This window comes from Tamandua tetradactyla, chromosome 7 (genome assembly GCF_023851605.1).
Source record: "Tamandua tetradactyla isolate mTamTet1 chromosome 7, mTamTet1.pri, whole genome shotgun sequence".
Classification (NCBI taxonomy): Eukaryota; Metazoa; Chordata; class Mammalia; order Pilosa; family Myrmecophagidae; genus Tamandua; species Tamandua tetradactyla.
In genome coordinates this window covers 118000403-118022801 of record NC_135333.1, presented here as the reverse complement: position 1 = coordinate 118022801, position 22399 = coordinate 118000403, and the positions used below count along the sequence as shown (strand labels likewise).

General features: G+C 36.4%; 1 protein-coding gene across 1 annotated transcript; it reads left to right on the top strand.

Moving 5' to 3' along the window:
• The first annotated feature begins 10073 nt into the window (after window positions 1-10073).
• Window positions 10074-11006, top strand: LOC143690029 (olfactory receptor 6C2-like). The gene has a single exon (XM_077168038.1). It carries the CDS (start codon window positions 10074-10076, stop codon window positions 11004-11006), a length of 933 nt encoding a protein of 310 aa, XP_077024153.1.
• The last annotated feature ends 11393 nt before the right edge of the window (window positions 11007-22399 follow it).

The window sequence follows — 22399 nt, the reverse complement described above, 5'->3', positions numbered from 1 at the left end:
AGAGAAATTTTAAGAGGGATCTTTTAAGAGGGCTCCAATAAGCAATCCCACCTTGTGTAGGTGGAGACACACCTCCATGGAACCCATCTAATCAAAAGTTACCAGCTATACTTGGTGGGGGTCACATCTCCATGGAAACAATCAAAAAGCTGCCACCCAACAATATTGAATGTGGATTAAAGGACAGGGCTTTTCTGGGGTATACCATGGATTCAAGCCAGCGTATTCTACCCTTTGGATCCCAAAAAAGACATGTTCTTTCCTAAAGCAAAATGCATTCTTTCAGGTCTTAGAAAAATAACTTTACATGGAGAAGAAAATTTTGACCTGGGGGGTCCTCAGCATCTTTTGTAGAACCAGAGTGGGAATAAGATAAACAATCACAAGGTTTACAGTGAAGGACCTTTGAGAGCCCCAGACATGCCAATGCCATTCCCACCAGAAAGTGAATGAAGCAAGACCAGATATGCTTATAAGATAAACAACTGCAGGTATCTGGTGAAGGCCTGTTCCTGCTTGGTAACCCTTGATGGTACATGCAATCACACATCAAAAGGCAGCAGTGTGTCAGAACCCCAGCACAAATCAGACTATAAGCCAACAAGCCCCCTATCCAATCAAGGAACAGAACATCATCTAGTGGACCTTCTCCCTTATCGACACAGTTTTCTTTTTAAAAATACAGCTCTCAGAAAGAGAGCCAGATCCATTTTCTTTCCTTTTGCTGGCTCCCGCCTGCTTTCTTCTTGTTTTCCCTGTCAATAAATCTATTATGCTTTGGCTCACCGTCCTGCACAGATTCCTTAATGATGCCGACCCAACGTAATCATTCCATAACAATATCAAAAAGTCTTAAACCATGCCAGTAACAGTAAAAATACAATACAAAGTCAGAAATAGTACAAAATCTCATCAAGGTCAGTTACAGGCATGGTCTGTCCTAAGGCAAAATTCTCCCCTGGCACTGGCTCTGCCAAACTCAGAACAAGTTATTTGCTGCCAGCATATGAAGGAGGGGCAGTCATAGGATAAATACCCCTATTTCCATAAGGAGAAGTTGGAAGGAACACAGGGGATACTGGGCCCAATATTTTCAAAAACTTCGAGGGCTAATTCCATTAGGTTTCTAAGTCTGAGAGTCATTTATTTTCAGGGCTTTAGAAAGCAGCAGTCCCAACCTTCCCAAGGGCCTACACAGCAGATCCACCTCTCTCTGAATGCAACCATGGGGGACACTGGGGAAACCACTTTTTTTCTCAGCTGTACCCTCTCCAAGCATTGGGGAGCTGCACTTGGGTTCTCTGCCATCTCCAGGTAAATACACTCAACCCTTCCATGTGGTGGCAACCAGGCTCTCTCCAGTCCCCAAAGAATGTACTCCACCCTCTCCAAGGCCAGAGGCAACACAACTCTTTCACTGCAATGAGGTAGCTAGCCCATCCTCTGTCTTCAGTGCAAACCCACCCCCTTCAAGTACTTGGGTGGGTCCTGCTCTCCTGGCTTGAGATTTCTTGACTTCAGATCCCAGCATCCATGGTTCTGTTTTACCATTACTTTGCCCCTTTTTTGAGTCTTTTAATCCAGAGTGGAAGTAGTTCTGTTTATGCAGGCCCCTCAGCACTCTTGTTGGTTTTCTATGTAGCAAAGCAAGGATCATGCCCATCAGACAGAAGGAGTTTCCACAAGTCCTTCCTGGATAAGTCCACCTCTAATCCTGGCTTTCTCTGAAATGGCTGACTGGTTACACATTTGTCTTAATCCTCATATGGGGCACCATTCTCTGGAAGATTCACCTTTCCTAGAAGCCCAGAATTTTCCAGACCATCAGTTTCTGGTTTCTTTATACCCAAGAATTCAGTTCCCAGCTTATCTCTTTCCTATAGTATTTCACTATAAGTTACAAGGATAATCCAGGAAGTACTTTCCACATTGAATTTGGAAATTTCTTTTGCCAAATGTCCAAGCCCATGACTCTTAAAATTTACCTTCCAGCCAAAGCCATTAGTCAATTTTGCCAAATCATCTGCCTTTTTAAAACAAGGATCACTTTCCTTCCAGATTGCAATAACACACACCTCATTTCTATCTGAAGCTTCGTCAGAGGTATCTTTGGAGTCCACATTTCCCAACAATCTCTTCAAAGCATTCTAGGTGGTCTCTATCAAGCTCCTTAGAACTCTTTCAGAGTCTTCCCTTTATCCATATAAAAAGGCTCTCTAACATGTTTGGAATTCATAAACTGCAGTAGCGTCCCACTCCTGGTACCAAAATCTATTTAGTTTGCTAGCTGCCAGAATGTGATATACCAGAAATGGTATGGCTTTTAAAAAGGGGAATTTATTAAGTTGCTAATTTATAGCTCTAATGTCATGAAAATGTCCAATATTAAAGCAAGGCTATAGAAATGTCCAATCTAAGGCACCCAAGGAAAGATATCTTGGATCCAGAAGGCTGATGATATTCAGGCTTTCTCTTTCAGTGGAGCAGGCACATGGTGAACATGGTGTCATCTGCTAGCCTTCTCTGCAGGCATCTTTCAGGAAGCTCCCTGGATGACATTTTCCTTTCCCATCTCCAAAGGTCTTTGGCTGTGTGACTCTAAAGCTTTCTTCAAAATGGTTCCCTCTTAAAGGGTTCCAGTAAGCATCCCTACTTTTAATGGGTAGAGACACAACTCCATGAAAACCATCTAGTCAAAAGTTACATCTCCATGGAAACAATCAAAAAGTTCCCACCCAGCAATATTGAATGTGGATTAAAGGGCATGGTTTTTCTGGGGTATACCACAGATTCAAACTGGCACACTTGTCAAGGCCTGAAATACAGTTTCGCTATCATTCTTCAGGTTATATTCATTCTCCAATCATCTGGTCTGCAGCCCTTCACAAAAAATATCATGTTGATAATGTGATATAATTTTGAAACGAAAGTAGTATCTGAAAATTAATTCCAGTGGAAAGGCTTCTTTTGTGTTGTTTTTCTTCTTTTCTTCTCTCAATGAGTATGCAATTAATGAAATGATAAAGCAACTCCTGCTTCATAAAAGTATAAAATTAGTAGTAAAATATCTCCATCTTTAGAAAATATGGTAACACTGTTTATGTGAGACATTCCTAAACTCTTTTCTTTGTCAGCTTTCAAGTATAAAGAATGTAATAGATATCCCACTGATATTCATTATCAATTAATATGAAACTAAATTGATTTAAGGAATGGATTTGTTAGAGAATTTATTTTTTTGATAGAAAATAAAAAGTATTATAATTTACAATACAATGTCATAAGTAGTTAGTGAAGGAAATCCAAAGACTAAACTAGGAGTATGAAGGTGGAGGTAAATAAAACCAGTTCAATCAATAATCAGATAGAAAAATGAGACCTATAAAATATGTGTCATCAGTCATCATCTTAGATAGAATGGTTGGGTTGTTAATATAGTTTAATAACATTAAAAAAAAAAGTACAAGTCTAATCTAAAAGAACCAAAACAAATGTATTATCTTTTCTTTCTTTAGGTGCATGGTCGAGGAATCGAGCACGGATCTCCGGATGGAAGGCGAGCATTCTGCCACTGAACCACCCATGCACCCTGTATTATCTTTTTAAGGCAACGGAAAATTATAGAGGAGTGCATGGGCCTGTGCAGAAATAAAACCATGATATTTCCTGCAACTTTGAAGGCCCAGGTTAAGAGTCAGCAAGAGATTTACTAATATATGAGTTTTGCAAACTTAATTTTGATCACATTAATGATATCTGGGCAGTTATTTGATAAATCACTTCCTGTGCTCTGTCACCCACTAAAAATGAAGAAAGCACCATGGAGAAGACAGGTACGAATACCAAAAAGTACCTACTCCCCAGGCCCAGGCACATAAGCACTCCCTTGATTTAATCTGGATCAGGATCTCAGCAGTATTCACTGCCTTCACTGCAAGCTGAGCAAGATGACAAGCAGCAGTCTACTGCTAAGGGAGATAGGTTAGGTATTTAGAGTGAATCTCTGTGACACAGTTCTGTGAGGACAACTGAAACTGAGAATACAGCAGAAACACAGAAAAAACCCACTGGCACACTAGCCTATAACATGAAGAATAAAGCAAAAGCAGCCCTTCAATAAATTGATTCAATTCTGTGATTCAGAAAGAGTAGCAATAGAAGCAAACAAACAACAACAACAAAAAATGCAAATCATACTCAATTGTTGACTAAAGTGACCCATCACCCAGCACTAACAGTCTGATAATAGAAGCAAACATGTTAATTTCCACATTTCAGTACTACTTATGTCAGTTTCTAATCTTGTAAACACAATTTCTAGCAATAGTAAAAGAGAGAAAGAAGGATTCTTTGCAGGATATAAAGCAATCATCGGCCAGAATCAGAGAGGATACAGATGATGGACCTATTAGAAAAGGACTTTAAAGTAACTGTGTTTACTATGTTAAAGTATACAATAGAAAAGGCTGTCACATATGTTAACAGAATGAGTATTACAGCTGAAATAGGGAAACAAGAAGAAAAATGAAATAGAAATACTAGAAATATATTATATACATAAATAGATGCATATGGGTATGTAAAGAAGTATGTAAATGTTCACACACTTTGTGTGAAATACATGTATACACACACAAGTTGGTCAGTAGAATGGTATGTAAGTCAGTAGAGTAGTCCAAAGGAAAGAGAGAGAAAGAGAGAAATGAAGGAAGGAAGAAAGGAAGGAAAAGAAGTGAACAGAAAGAAGGGAAGAGAGGGAGAGAGAAATGCAGGGAAGGAGGGAGGGTAGGGAAACAGAAAGAGGGAAGGAAAGAAAGAAATGAATGAAAAGAAAGGAAGGGAGGGAAAGAAGAAGGGGGAAGGGAAAAGGAAGGAAGGAAGAAAATGATGAAACAAAATAGATTATCTAGGATAACACAATGATTAACATATATGCTGTTAGAGTCTCAGAAGCAAAAAAAAAAAAAAAAACAGAGAACAGAAGAAACTAGGCACATCATATTGGAATTTCTGAAAACCAAAATCGAAGAAAAACCTTCAAGATGCCCAAAAATTGGGTAAACACTACACGAAAGCAAGAAGAAAAGAATCATAGCAAATTTCTCATCAGAATACACAAAAGCCAGACAGCATTTTTAAAACTGAAAGGAGGTATTGTTACCAAAAAATGAAATACTTTGTTAAAATATTTTTAAAATATTTTTTTCAAAAATGAATGCGAGGGGTTGAGCACAAAGGAAATATGGAATGAGTTTTGGAAAAAGGTGTTTATAATTATCTTTATGACCTTGTAACCAGCTGCAGAAATTATACAAATAATTGATTGGAGTATTTCTTTATTATTGTGTCATGAAAATTTACATGAATGTACATTTATCTGCAGTTATCTATTTGTATAAAGATTTTTTGAACTATCAAAAAAAAATGAACGTTAGGGTTCATGGTGATTCAGCGGTAGTATGCTTGCCTTCCCTGTAGGAGACCAGGGTTCGATTCCTGGACCATGCATCTTTCCCCAAAAATGGAATTAAGGTGAAACAAAGGTTTTTTCAGAAGACAAAAGTTCAGAGAATATATTTTCATTCAACCTGTATTACAACATTAATACAAGAAGTTCTTTGGACATAAGGATTGATAATATCACACAAATATCTGAATTTATATAAAAATAATGTGAGAATTTATCAAAATGAAGTTAAATATAAAATGCATATTTGGCACTATTTTAATAACTTAAAAATATAACAGCTGGCACACTGGGCATTGTGGATAGTTGGCAGTGTGATCACAGGACTCAAGAGCAAAGGGTGGGTACGCAGCAAAATGCATCCAGATCCTGCATTCCTGGAAGGCAGAAGGACAGCATTGAGTTTAGAAAGATCCCTTTGAACTAGAAATAACAGAGAAATTAATACCTGAAAGCCATTTTTTCCCATTATGATAGGGCCATATGAACGATTTGATTAATAAAAGAACTAAAGAATAATCCAACCAATCATTGAAATGAGATGATTTATAAAGTAATAATCAGATGCCCTACATGGGATGTTTTGATTAGAACATATGCATGTGTCCTATAAAGCAGAAATCATCACATACTCCCTAATATATTCTCATCTAGTTTTCTCTAGATTTTAAATGAAGAAACCATTAGACAATGTAAAATGAATGTGGTGATTTTCACTTTATCATCTAATTTTTCCTTTGCTGCACCTGATGGTGTAATTATTCCATTTCTTGCCTCTGTGGACATTGTTTCAAATGTGCCAATTAATTTTTATTCCTTTTTTATTATTGTTGCCAAAATTAATTTCATGGTAGATTCATTAGTGGTTTGAATAGGATCACCAAGGATATTTTTACTTTCTCAGATATTCCCTGGGCACCTGGGCAGACTGAACCAGTAAAACACATCATTTCTGTTCATGACAGTTTATAAGGCGATCATTTTCATTGAACAGAGAGGTCAGACCATCTTCATTTCCAAAGCCATGGAGAGATGCTGCATTCTCTTGCCATTGTCTGACCATTGTTTGAACTACATAAAAGGGGGAAATATTATCACTAGTTATAAGATCTCTGATCAGACACCATTCTAGACTTGGTGAGGGTATAAATGGGGCTGGCCTCTGTGCTTCCATGGCCATAGTGACCTTGTGACTCACCTTGTGTTAGCAGGCACTGTTACCTGAAAGAGCGTGGGCAGCTTAAATGTATGTCAGTTAATGGAAATAGAGCCACTAAGCAACCAATGTTTCACAGGCCCAAGAAGTGATGTTGGGTCACATGGCCCAAAATTGATGGAAAACTACCAGAAAGTAAGTATGAAATGCATGTCCTATCTATGCCTGAAAGTTTGGCAGGTAGAACCATGGAACTGTGCAAAAGTAGTCCTTAGGTAAAGGAAGTGAGCTTAGATCTATCTGCTAGAAAATTTGGACCCAAAAAGTACATTCATGCTCAGGGAGGTTTTTGAAAAGAAATCTCTGAATTGCCATTTTATTCTATATAATGTGACAACTGAATCTGAACATGACACTTGCATAGTTAAGGAATCAGGATTAAAGGAGGAGAACAGTAGTGTATACAAATGGATAATGTGGTCACCTGTGCAATATAATAAGAATGGCCAAAAAAGGATATTGAAAATTATTTTTCCCTTCTTCATAGAAGCCTAAGAGGAGAGCCAGAAAAAGTTTAAAAACACTCCTAAACAGTTAGTTTTTAAATTTATACTTGAATATTTCCATCTGTCCCTTGGCCTTTCTGAGTCCTAAAATAATCCAGAATAATTAAAACCATATAGATTAGGTTAGATTACATTCTAGCATTTGGATCCTATAGAGTAAAAGACTTGGTTGTTCTTTTACTGGTGTTTATAGTCGTTATTCACATAAAAATGTTCGTTAAGTAGGTGTTTTTTTTAATGAATTTATAGCATTCCATGGCCAGGGGAATGTGATAATGATAATTTGTAGTAAATGTGCTTTTCACAAATAGCCACTAAGTGTGCAGATAGAATAAAATATTTTATCACACTTAAGAGAATAATCTAGATAAAATAAATATCACTTAGTACTATCTTAGTAGCAAAAAAAAATATCAAAAATATTACCCATATAATAACACCCAAAATCCCCAAGGCTTTAGAGAAAAAAAAAAGTCAGGGACTGATGGGAATATATGCACGGACACATTTTTAAAGGAATACTTTAGCATAAGTATCAAAATAATTTTGATTAAGTATTTCTAATATTTTTTCTCTTAAATAAGTCATTCAAACAGAGATGCAAATTTATTTGCAACTTTCAATCCAGTTGTTTACTCAGAATTGAGGAGATAAGACTATATTGTTTAAATATATGACAGAAAAATTTAGGAAAATTTAGTACTATCTTAGTAGCAAAAAAAAGAAAAATCTAAAATATTACCCATATAATAACACCCGAAGTCCCCAAGGCTTTAGAGAAAAAAAAAACCCTCATGAACTGATGGGAATACATGACATCCATGATGTTAATTTGGCCAGCATGAAGGCATCAGGGTTTTACAGAGTCTGGTTTATGAAAGAAGAGGGAGCCAAAGAGAACAGTAGAGGGACTAAATGGAAACCTGTGTGGCTACCAGTAAACACTGATTTTTAGTCTAGTAGAACTGGCTCCCTGTGACCATACTTTACTAAACAGCTGCCAAAATGCAGAAAAGCAGTTCTCTCATAGTCTACCTCACCAAACTTTTTCTTTGAGGATGTCTGACAACTCTCCAAAACAGAAAAGGAAAAAACACATTTCCTACGCTCAGTGGACAACAACACTTAGGTTATTTTGTGAATAATGTCATAACAATATGACATAAAAGTCATTCATATTGCAAAGGATTGGTGCCTCAGAGGAGATTTTATTCTAGGCACTGTTGAAGAAAGTCAGATGCTCAATATATTTTCTGTGGCTGGGAAAGATTTGAAAAACTAACATTGTGATTATTTAGATTATTATATCATTAATTATCCAGTTATGATGTATTATTAATTATCTAGTGATTATTAGAATTGACTAAAGTTGAATGATTGCCCCAAATCCTGAAATTACAGTTTTCCTGGAAATTTTATAGTTTAGGATCCAGTTTGATGAGGGTCATGGTGTACCTCTGACAGTTAGATATGCGATATTCCCTGATTACAGAGTAGCTAACTGACTGCAGAGGAGATGTAAGTAATCAAAAAATTATTCCAGGGCTTCCTGGGAGGTGGTGAAAGTTGAATTCTTTTATATGATCCTCAGAAGGGGCAGCAACACAGAGAAGCAGTTGCATAGATGACCTCATAAGGATGGATTGGATTTGCTAGTTTAAGAATATCTGTAATAAACAGCCAAGTTTAATTTATTCTCCATGTCATACTCAATCCATATTAAATATTAATTCCAACTAAATTGGAGGAATAAATAAACACTGAATCCATTCTACAGAAAGAGTGCTATAGTATAGGACCCTGAGGCAATGAAATACAGGGAGAAATGCTTAGTAATATTCCCATGAGCAAGGCAAATCTTTTCTTAAAGGAATTCTAAGTCTTTCCCCCTGGAGGCACTTTCCCTTTTCTGCCTATTGTGGAGGATATAAATTTTATATCATTAAAGGAAATTATAGGTATTTTCGGAAGGCATTTGGGAAAAGAAATATCTACCAACAGGTCCCCACCAAAAATCATGGTAGTCTAAAGACATGATTCTGTTTTCTAGGAAAGATGAAAAGAAAATTATGTTTATCACTATTCTGGGAAGGGAAGGTCTGTGTGGGATGTTAGATACCAGATGGATAGTGAAACAGGAATTCAGCAGAGGAAACTGAGTCAAACAGATACATAGGAGGGACACAGGTTGGAATATATCAATGTAATAATATAAAAAGGATGCAAAGAAGAAATCGCTGGAAGAGTATGGGATTCAGGGAAATTCAGGTAGTTCTGGGACAGAACAATGATGCCAGCCAAACAAAAAAGGCTTTTTGAGGGATGGTGTGGGTGAGAACACATAGGGATTATCTGAAAGGAACAAATGGTGCAAAGCATGGGAAAATATACAGCTAAGCCATTGATTGTATTTTATTATCATGGGGGATGAGAATGACGTGATGTACTATCATGACGGAGAAATAAAAATTTTGATACACATTTCTTGTTTCTATTTAACCTACATTTATAGAGTCCCTACTGTGCATTGACAATCAGGATACCATAACACCTGTGCTAATGTGAATGGCCTAACATATCTTCATCCTACTTTCTTTCTGCTTTAACATTGGTCCTGTAATTGGAGTAGAAGTCAAGCTTCAGATGATATTTTCCAATAACCCAACTTTAAAGACCTGGCTAAGGCAGAACCCAGAGAAATAGCAGGAGGCAATCATTTCTACCTCAGCATTATTGATGATCAAGTGAAAAGAAGGGGTGGATCTTCACACCTTATTGGGACTTTTACTGCATAGTACATTGAAATATTATTTTTAAGTCTATTATTCAGATTCAAAGTTTATGATTTATTAAAATTTGTTCCTTTATACACCTGAAGAGAGTGATGAAAAATTATTCTACAATAAGATTCATCTTGCTAGGACTAACAGATGATAAACGATTACAGGTTATTCTGTCATTATTTCTGTTTCTCACTTACATTTTCACAGTAACTGGAAATCTAGTCATTATCCTCCTCACACTGGTGAGCTCCCAACTCAAAACACCTATGTACTTTTTCCTTCAGAATTTCTCCCTCTTAGAGATAATATTTACAACTGTCTGTGTTCCTAGATTCCTGTACAGCATGGCAACTGGGGACAAAGTCATTAGCTATAATGCTTGTTTAACTCAATTATTTTTTATCATCCTTATTGGAGCAACCGAATTCTTCCTTCTAACTGCCATGTCCTATGACCGCTACGTGGCCATCTGCAAACCCCTGCACTACACCACCATCATGAGTGGCAGAGTGTGCACCATGCTTGTCCTCTGTTGTTGGCTGACTGGGTTAGTTGTCATACTCCCACCTCTCAGCCTGGGAGTGCAGCTAGATTTCTGTAGCTCCAATCTCATTGACCATTTTGGCTGTGACGCCTCTCCTCTTTTGAGGATTGTATGCTCAGACACGGAATTCATAGAACAACTTGCTTTAATCATGGCTGTGCTGACACTCATAGTCACACTAGTGTGTGTGATTGTGTCCTATACATACATCATCAAGACCATTTTAAGACTTCCTTCTGCTCAACAAAAGAAAAAGGCTTTCTCCACCTGTTCTTCTCACATGGTCGTAGTTTCCATCACCTACGGGAGTTGCATATTCATCTATATCAAACCAGCAAAGGAAGGGGTGGCCATTAATAAGGTGGTGTCATTGCTCAACACCTCAGTCATCCCTTTTTTGAACCCCTTCATTTATACTCTACGAAATAAGCAAGTCAAACAAGCTTTCAAGGAGGCAATAAAAAAGATTACGTTTCTCTCAAAGAATTAGGAAACTGAGTTTAAATGTTAAATTAATGTAAATATACATCTTCTTTTGCTAAGCATTCTAATGAAAATATATATTATACTATGTTTAACCACAGAAGTTTCTTTTTTATTATTTCTAGGACCACAGATTGATATAATGGTCATGGCCTTATTTCAAATAAAACTTTATCCATAATGACCTATTTTCTTATATGGACATCAAAATACATTTCTAATTTTCCAAGGAAGACTTAATCATCTTTGCGTCCAAAGCAAAAAAAGACAGTAGCAAAAACTTGAACTCTTTTCCATCCATTCACTTATTTAGATTACTAGTTTTTCAAGTAAAAAATTATTCCTCTAAGGATTTCTTCCTTGTCTGGGGTACACCATTCCAAGAAGAATGGGTGGAGGTGATTTATTTCTCCTTTTTCTTTTTTGTAATACAAACCAGCATGTTATAGGGACCTTGTAAAGCTGTAAAACAGACTTCAAAGCTCTAACTTTCTCCATAGACTAACATGGATGTATTTCAGCCCACTTAATTTATTATTAAACATGAGCTTCAAGCATTTCCAGAATGGTTAAAAAGTAAGGACTGCACCCTCAATATTTTCCGAACTCAGCATATTCATAACACAGCAGTTAGGGCAAAAGAATAGATACTAGACAAAAAGCTAATAACAAACTAATTTTGTATATAGGACTTATAAAGGTAATTGACAAAACCAGTTTTCTTTGTCTTATACTTTATAGATACCGGTTCATTTGGCAAATGAAATGTCTTCATCTTTGGAAGGGGGAAATGATCCAGTAGTGCTGGTATTTAGAAATCCCTAGAGGTATCTTTGTATTTGTAGTTCTAGGTTCAAAAACCTAGCATATTGGGCAGGCAATGGTGGTAGAGTGGGATTGTTCTTGCCTGCTATACCTGGGGTTGAGTTCCAATGCCTGCCAAGTAAAAAAAAAAAACTAGCATATTCTTACTTGTTTTGTATCTAACAGAGTTCTATACAAAAGAAATCTTCTAACAGACCAGGTATTGGTCTCTTCTAGAGTGAATAAAGAACTTAGTGTTGGGAGGAGTGGGCAAAACACCATAGAATCCTACACAGTTTGGTTAGTGTCAGTTCATACAAACTGATAGCTGAAACTAAAAGTCATGAGTCATGGGACCATAGTAGAACTTTTACTTCCAAGGTTTAAGCTAGTGTCCTAGGATTGAATATTTCACCATGAAGCAAAATAAACCAAAAGAAAAGATTTATCATCTCCCAAACCCTCCTTAAAACACAAATAATCTGATATCTGCATTTTTAGGTATTTTTAATATCTCATACCCAATGGTCTCAAAATTGAACCGCTATAGTTAGGCTTGATTCCTGTGGATTTTTGGAATTGTTGTAACCATCCATGTAACCTCATCCATGAGGTAGCCTAGTGCCACAGGATTTCACTTTCAGTCAGTGTTTCAAAAAACTTTATTTGAAAACCACCCAGAAATCTTATTAAAATACAGATTCTTTTTCAAGTGAGCTGGGTGGAACCTGAGGCTGCATTTGACAAAGCTCCCATGTGACACTGATGCAACAAGTCTAATGATCACAAGGTAATGATGGGAAATGTCAGGTATATTGTAGAGATTCCAGTAACCAGTTCCCTTCACCATATTAGGTGAAAATATCTGTTTGTAAGAATGCCTTGGTGCAAACTTGATAATGTTTCATAAATAAGAGCCATCTACTCTAAGTATCAGCACACTTTTCCATGGGTACCTTGCCATTTTCTTGTCCCTATGTCACAAGATGCAGTGAAAGACAGCCTTACTCTTCTACAAAGTAAAGTACAGGGCCATTGGATGCCAATATTTGTCTATCTGGCATCAAAGATTATGTGAATTGCAATGCATAGTAGCCTTAATTTTTGCAGTATCTTTAATTGAAAATCAAATTTACCAGTAACTGTAAAGATGAGAACCTGCACGTATTAAGGAAAGAGGATATGGGAGAGGCAGAGAAATTGTAATCAAACAAAAATTATCACTAGCAATAATGTGGCAAAATGGTAGCCACTGATAGCTGTTTCTCCCTTTCTAGAGACCAGCTATGTATTCATTTTATTCACAACTTATTCAGAGCCATACTCAATTCATAAAATTAATCAGGAAAGACAAGCAATGCAAAAATATAGAATTTCTGTGCTTTCACATTTTTATATTTCTAAACTATAAGAATATGTGTATTAAATAAAAAATAAAACAAATGATATATGCCTGATGTTCACTACCACAATAATTGCATTAAATTATAATTACATGAAGGACATACCCCTAAATTATCCTCCTGAGGCATGATATTGAGATTCCTGTATTTTCTTCTAGTGGTAATTTTCTTTCCACATGTAAATTTGGGATTTACCAAAATTCAGTACTGTGGTACTAAAGAAACAGCAATATAGATATTATCTATGTTAGATAATACAAATTATTTAGTATTTCCAGAAAGAACAGGATTGAAGTTCTTGTCATATAGAAAATATATCTGGTGAGACCTATGATCGTTACAGCTTTCTGTCTGAAGGTAAATCTTGCATATGGTACTGAAGACATAGCATAGTGGTTTCACTGAGTTGAGAAAGTAGGGATTGTAGCTCAAGATGGGTGAGGGTATTGCAATTTCTGTGACAAAATTCCAGAGAAGAAAAATTTGAAAAAAAAAAGGGCTCTAAAAATGTGCCTACAAATCCTTTCGAATCTGAAGCTAAATACTGGGTTGGATGGACAGAGTTTGAAACTCTACAATGTGTGGAAAAAAGGAGGAGGACATGTCAGGTAAATATTTCAGGATATACCACAGATTTAAAGTGTTCACCTTCTGAATGGCCATCACTGAAAGCCATTTTAGATATGGAGACATGCAGTGAAAATTTCATATAATTCATGCCTTTGTAATAAGCCTAAATTGGATCTAACCTAAAGTCTACCCCACAGCACTTTAAAAACTAAACCTTTAAAAACAATCCACAAGAGATCAAGTTGAGCATCAAGTAGCTGGTTTGTCTACCAAATATACCTCAAATATTCAAACGAAGGTAACTGATTCCAGACACTCAACAATGTAATACAATAATCTCTGTCACCCCATTGAAAATTACAAATCCTGCAAAAAACAGTAAAGTGTGATCCATAACCTGGATAAAATTCAGTAAAAGAAACAAACCAATAAATGACAAAATTAATGAAATTAGCATCCAAGGCTTTAAAGTGCTTTAATAAATATTCAAGTGTAGCTTAAGATTTAAGAGAAAGCATAAAAGCAATCAAGAGAGGAATTGAAAATATTTTTCAAAGACAAATGAAATTTACAGACATTAAAAAAGTTCAATAGCTAAAATGAAAGAATCACTGGGAGGCATTTTAATGTAAGAGACAAGAAAAGTCATTGAACTGGAATTTCAATACCAACTATGCAATTAAGAATCAGGGAGAAAAAAGTATTTTTAAAAATATAGAGATAGTGATGTATTGGAGAGAAACAAATATTCAAATATGTATGTATAGTGATGTCACAAAAAAGTATGAGAATTTAGCTCCAAAGCACAATTCTTCCACAGGAACATAAAAATATTAAGACAAAACAGTGATAATCAACTTTGTGAGAACTCTGGAAAACCACTAAAGGTTTTCAGCCAGCAAGCAAATGCAGAATCAAGAAACTTTGTGGCTTAGCACTAGCCTTTGTCCAACTCCCTCCCTGGCACAGCAGCAGTCTTGCAGAGGACCACCCACGTCCCACTGTGGGATGCTGTTCCAGAGGGAGTGGAGTGGACTTTATTCTCAAAGAATTAGGTTTGTCTGCAGACTACAGCAGGTGACCTGAGCGATGCAAGGTGCAGGTATTTTTTTTCAACTAATTCAGAACTCAAGGCCAAAAACAGACTGGCAGTCCAAAAAAATCATAATACAAATAACAAAATATTAAAATAGTGTCAAACAACAGAGTACCAAAAGACAAAAAGTGGAGCACCAACAACCTTGGGGAAAAGTTGACAAGATTGTCTTTTTAAAGTAAGGGTTTTAAAATTTGCCCACGTATCCTGGATAATTTTGAAAGCCTTACTCATACCTAGAACTAGACACATCCTTAGAAAAGATCTGAGAAGACAATAAGTTTTCATCTCTGGCTGACTCCAGACATAGAAAAATATAAACTAAATATTTAATTTCAGCAAGTCAAAAAAAAAAAAGAAAGAAAGAAAAGAATAAGCAACGCAATTTAAAATTAGGCAAAGGTCTTGAATAAGCACTACTCCAAAGATATGTTTTCAAGCCCAGACCAAGTTAATGAAAAGCATGGGCTGGTACTGCCACAAGACAAAACAAGCCAGGCTCAGAAGTAAACACAGATGTATTGGACTTATGAAAAGGAAAAATTCTCACAGTAGATGCCACTCTGCAGGGATAGTGCTCCTCATGGCAAGAAGTGCAGGGGAGAATATGCATATGATTTTAGAACAACATATAATATGAGGACATCAAGCCTATAGTATAGTGGTTAAAGGGTCTGATGTTTTACCAAGATTATTGTTTAAAACTATGATTCAATCAATGTTGTTTTATATCTGTGATTACATTGTTTTCCTTCCGGGGAGGTTGTTTAATTTCTTAACCTTTGTTCTGGTCAAAGTAGGCAGTTACATGCCTGGGGTCTTATTCCTGCTTATGAGGGAGCTCAGGCCCTAGGCCACCATAATCCACCCTCATACCACAAATTGTATTGACTATAGGGACAGGAATTGCAGCCATATATCACAACAACAATATAAAAGATGAGAGAGTAATAATAATCCATCACATATGGCAGATAATCCTGCTAAGAAACATCACCAAGCCTGGAATAAGAGAATTAAACCAAGTAGAAAGGGTGTTGGTGGATATTTGATTAACACTGTGTTGATGCTCTTGCATAGGATTTAAAGCTTGTAAAATATTATGTGAATGATAACAAATATATCCAAAATCCTGCATGTTCTGTAGTGTTCTGCTTTGTGCCACAGTTAAAATGTCTAAAGCCATTATATTTGGCAAGACTGCTTTCCATAATTGAGTGGTCCCATCAGCCATTGATAACCTTACCAACTTAGATTCATTAAGCCCATAAATTGTATGATTACCTAAAATTGTTATATGCTTTTCTGTAACCATGGCAGTTCCCTCAGGGGCAACAACAGTGAAAGGATAAAATCACAAGGGTATGCTTCCCTTGGGATACAGATTTAATCATTTCTTAATTGGTAGAAGTGTGTGGAAAACAATCTTATAATATGGCAGAACCACACAGCTGCCCCCATGTACAGTATTCTGTCCAGTTGTAAGGTAAATAGGGTCATCCATATTGTGCAAAGGTCCATAGCCACCCCATGGGGGAAGGAATATGTTCCATGTATTTTAGAGGTTCAGTACCAGTGGATAAAACTATTATTTTCTAGCTTAAGGGTAAAATTTCTCACTTCTAAGGGTAAGCACCCCATAACTTGGTTCTCATGAAGACATTCCATACATTCAAGGGGCAATATTGGCTAAGGTTACTCCTTCTGCTCTCAGCCATCTTACTCCATTATGTAGAGCATATCCTAATATAGTCCATGGCTTATGTATTTGTTCCCTCATGAGAGAAAAAATGTAAGCTCAAGTCTCAATATAAGATGTTAATTGTATTATGGTGTTAAAAGATAAAAATCTCACTCCAGATTTGTCAGTCTGTCAAGTTCTGCCATATAAATCTGGCATTCCACATAGTTCACTTGGCAGGAGGTATGGTCCAGAGATGGCCAGTCACACCCAAGCATGTCAATTCTGTGCAAACATTGGGTTTCATTGTGGGAATTAGTTACTGTAAAGCTCAATGTAAAAGTTGTTTGCTAGGGCACTATGGGTGAAAAGAAAGATGTTCATTAAGAACAATAAGAGGAAAATATGTTTTATTTGACACATGCAAGAGTTCCTTTGATAACTACTAAGGTACCAGGCAGAAGGATATTGTGGAGGATGGATAGTAAGGTACCTGGCAGAGGGGTGTATACATACAGTCCTCCTGTAATTCTTGGTAATCCTCCATTGTGACATCAATCATTAGTCTAGGCACAAGAAGGGTCCATATAGTTATACACAAGTTTTCCCAGGGAATGGAAGGACCCATATTGGTGAAGAAAATTTAACAACAATCTTTTTGTATAAATTATGGCCGTATTATATTGTTGTGGGAGACACTTATTCCCCATGGGTTTAAGATTATTAACCAAAGTGGCTGTATAGACCAACACCAAGACCAAAGAACCTCCTTTTCTTTCCCCCATTTTTATGGTCTGAGGCATAAGCAAGAATAAACTATTATTATTACTGCTTTTAAGCTGTAAAGTGACTAACCTTTAATTTGTATCCTTAATGCTTGCATGGGCCCTTCCATTAGCATTTTAATAGGTGGTGGGGCTACAGTTGCTGGTGAAGATTTTAGGTGAGTTAGGGTCTGATCCGATATAGGCTTTTAGTCCATTGTTATAGGGATTTCTTATCATCTTTCAACTCTTCCTTTAAAAGGTCATTCATTCTTTTTGTAAGGCCTATGCCTATGGGGTTGTAGGTAGTTGAAAAGACCACATTACATCATAGTCCATAGCCCATACTCATTTGTCCCATGAAAGGAGTTCTTCAATCCCTGTTCGTGTAAGTATCCTGTAGAGGGTGCTTATCTTTTCTAGGCAGTATATGGTTGCTTGGTGATTAGCCTTCCCCTCCAGAAACACTAATAGAAGCCCTTTGGCAGTGTCTGCCATGGTGAATGCATACCTTGCCCCTTACAAGAGCAGAATAAGGCTGATAAAGTCCATTTACCACCAGGTCACTGGAACTGTGAACACCTGATGCTGCCCATTTAGGAGATAATTGGTGTGGTCATCACAGGGAGCATAATAGTCACTTCTGCCTGATGTTTTTAATATGTTCATGCATGATGGGTATCCAGAACTGTTGGACTAGATGTCAAAAGGTTTGATATTCTCAGCATTCACTCTTTCAAAAAGTCACTCACCACTTCTTACGTTGCAGTGCTGTGTCTCCAGATTTGAGCAAAAGTGTCTGCTTCAATGTTCCCAGGTAGTGTGTTAGGCATGTGGGCAGGGACATGATAAACAGTTACCTTTCTTTCCTGGCAGGCATCCCTGGGATCTTACCACCATTCTCATCCACATAGTGGGTGAGCCATGGCCCTCCATTGTTCTTATTTCCAGGTTACCAAGCAGGCCACGAGCACTTTGTAAACAGCCTAGTTATTGGTACGGATAGTTAGAACTTCTCCTGGTTCATGCACTATTATCATCTATACAGCTCTTAACTCAGCCCATTGATTGCCTTGCACAGTGCCAGTATCCCACCATACCGTGTCAGTACTGTGTTGTATCCCCTGGCTGTCCATGAGGGAGGCTTCCACTAGCAGTTCTACCAGTATACTAAGTGAACTTGGAAATTGTCCTTAGGTCTTCTATAATGTGTACCTCAGCAGCTTTTTCAGGTGTGGCAATTTTAGCTATTAAACCATCTAAATGTGACACTAACCCTAAAATCATGTACATCTTGGCACTAAGAGTATGGAAAACAGCTGCACTGCAAAAAGTAAGCTTTCCAGTTTGTTAAGGCACTAAATTTTGAACCACCTTTATTGGGCAATTTGGCAATGTACTCCTTTATAAGGGGGGCAGTCCTCAAGTTGATGAGACATTTCTGTGTTAAATCTTCCACTTGTAGTAGATCATTATATGCAGCATTCAGTTGCTTTAACCAGAACCCTAGGTCTCATCTGGGAAAATCTGATTGGAGTCTATAATATCTGAAGAGACCCTTCACAAAATAAAAATAAGACTGCATATGGGGAAGGTGAGAAAAATAAAAAGAAGAACTGGAAATTCTTATCTGTTATATAAAACCCATGGTAGAGGTCTAGGATAAGTTGAACTGAATGTCAAACATATAGAAATAAAGGCAACTAGCAAGAAAACCCTAGGTAAAAGAGTGAAACAACCTCCGGAATAAATGATTTAGGAAAGTGAAATGCTTAGACGCCTCCAAAAAATAACAAATCATACCAGGAAAATAGAAGATATGGCCTAGACAAAGGAACAAACTAATACTTCAGATGAGATTAGGAGTTGAAACAACTAATTTGGAATGTGCAAACAGACATGAAAAATCTCATCAAAAATCAAATCAACAAGTTGAGAGAGGGTATAAAGAAGACATTGGGCAAAAAAAGAGAAGCACTTGAAAGTTTGAAAAAAAACAAGTCACAGAACTTATGGGAATGAAATTCACAATAGAAGACATGAAAAAACAGTAGAAACTTACTAAAAAAATCATTTGAAGAGGCAAAAGAAAGGACTACTGAGCTAGAGGAATTGACATCTGAAATCTGACACACAAAAGAAAATATAGGGAAACAATGGAAAAACATGAGGAAGTTCTCAGGGAAATAATGACAACATGAAGGATGCAAATATAATTGTGTGGGTGTCCCAGAAAGAGAACAGAAGGGAAAAAGAGAAGAAAGATTCATGGAAGAAATAATCACTGAATATTTCACATCTCTTGTGAAAGACATAAATTACAGATCCAAAAAGTGCAGCATACCCCAAGCAGAATAGATCCAAATTGACACAGTCCAATACACTTATTAATCAGATTGTCCAGTGTCAAAGACAAAGAGATCTTGGAAAGCAGTAAGAGGAAAGCAATCTATCACATACAAAGAAAGCTAAATAATACTGTGTGTGGATTTCTCAGCAGAAACTATGGAGTCGATAAGGCAGTGGTGTGATTTGTTTAAGATTCTAAAAGAGAAAAACTGCCAGCCAGGAATCCTCTACCCACTAAAATTATCCTTGAAGTTTTAGCATGAGGTTAAAATATTTTCAGACAAACAATCACTGAGAGAATTTGTGATTAAAAGATTATCTCTGTAAGAAATACTAAAGAGATCACTGCAGGCAGACAGAAAAGGACAGGAAAGAGGGGTCAGGAGAAGAGTGTAGAAAGGAAGACTATCAGTCAAGGTAAAAAAGAGAGAAAAATTAGATATGACATATAAAATTCAAAAGACAAAATGGTAGAAGAAAGCATGGTCTTTATAGTAATAGCATTAAATGACAATGGGTTAAACTCCCCAATTAAAATACATGGATTGGAAAAATGGATTAAAAACAAGATCCAACTATAATCTGTATGCAGGAGACTCACTTTAGACTCAAGGATAAAAATAGGTTGAAAGTGAAAGGTTGAGAGAAGATATTCCATTCAAACAACAATCAGTTATACTAATAACTAAAAAATTAGACTTTAAATACAAAATAATTAAAAGAGATAGAGCAGGGCACTATGTATTAATAAAAGGAAAGAATCGACAAGAAGACATAACAATCATAAATAATTATGTACCAAGCCAGGGTGCTCCAAAATACCTGGGGCAAACACTGAACAGAGAAGTAGACACCTCTACCATAATAGTTGGAGACTTCAATTCCCAGCTCTTATCAATGAATAGAACATCTAGACAGAGGACAAATAAGGAAAGATATTTTGAATAATATGATTAATGAACTAGACTGGACAGACATTAACAAAATATCATGCCCCACAATAGCAGGATACACATTTTTCACAAGTGCTCATGAAACATTCTTAAGGATAGACCATATGATGGGTCACAAAGCAAGTCTTAATGAATTTACAAAGATTGAAATTGTATGAAACACTTTCTCAGACCATAATGGGATGAAGTTGGAAATCATTAACAGGCAGAGATCCATAAAATTCGCAATTCTGGGAGGCAAACCCACAGACTCTTAAACATTCAGAGATTCAAAGAAGAAGTCACAAGAAAAATCAGTAAATATTTCAAGACAAAATGAAAATGAAAACACATCATATAAAAATTGATGGGATGCAACAAAGGAAACATTGAGAGGAAAATTTATTGCCTTAAATGTTCATATCAAAAAAGAAGAATGAGCAAAATCAAGAAATTAAAAGTTCACTGGGAAGGGCTAGAGAAAGAACAGCAAATTAACCCCAAAGCAAACAAAAGGAAAGAAAAAATGAAGATTAGAGCAGAAATAAATGAATTGAGAATATGAAAACAATTGAGAAAATCAACAATGCCAGAAGTTGGTTCTCTGAGAAAATCAACAGAATTGATGAACCCTTAGCTAGGGTGACAAAAAAAAGAGAGAGGGTGCAAGTAAATAAAAGCAGAAAATGGAGGAGAAGACATAACAACTGATCCTTTAGAAATAAAGGGGGTAATGAGAGGATACTATGAACAACTATATGCTAATAAACTAGACAATGTAGATGAAATGGACAACTTCCTAGAAAGGCATGTACATCCGACATTGACTCAAGGAGAAATAGATAACCTCAACAAACCTATTACAAATAAAGAGATTGAAACAGTCATCATGAAGCTCCCAAAAGAGAAAAGTCCAGGACCAGATAGCCATACATTTGAATTCTAAAAAAAAAGACAAGAAAGAATTAGCACTAATCTTGTTCAAAGTCTTCAAAAACATTGGAAAGGAGGAAAAGCTACCTAACTCATTCTATGAAAGAACATCACATTATTACCAAAGCCAGACATGTAAACTACAAGAAAAAAAAATGCAGACAAATCTTTAATGTACAGAGATGCAAAATACTCAACAAATTACTTGCATATTGAATCTAGCATCACATTAAAAAATTATATGCCATGACCAAGGGAGTTTATTCCAATCATGCAAGACAGGTTCAACATATGAAAATCATATAATGTAGTATACCATATCAACAAATCATAGCAGATAAACCACATGATAACCTCAATTCATTCAGGAAAAGCATTTGACAAAATTCAACATCCTTTCTTGGTGAAAGCACTACAGTGGATAGGAATAGAAGGAAAATTTCTCAACATGATAAAGGGAATATAATAATAACCCACACCTACCATCATCCTCAATAGGGAAAGACTGAAAGTTTTCCCACTAAGATCAGGAACATGACAAGGATGCCACTGTCACCATTATTATTTTTTTTAATTTTACTAGAAGTTCTAGCCAGAGCAATTTGACAAGAAAAAGAAATAAAAGCCATCCAATTTCTAAAGGAATAAGTACGCACTGTTTGCAGATCGCATGATACTTTATGTCAAAAATCTACAGCAAATCTACTAGAGCTAATAAATGAGTACAGCCAAGTGGCAGGGTAGGAGATCAACACCCAAAAGTCAGTGATGTTTCTATACATTAGTGGTAAGCAATCTGAGGAAGAAATCAATCCAAAATTTCCATTTACAATAGACCAAAAGAATAAAATATTTAGGAATAAATTTT

Coding starts and splice junctions, on each gene's coding strand:
- LOC143690029 (XM_077168038.1), top strand. CDS start 10,074: ATGAAAAATTATTCTACAATAAGATTCATCTTGCTAGGACTAACAGAT.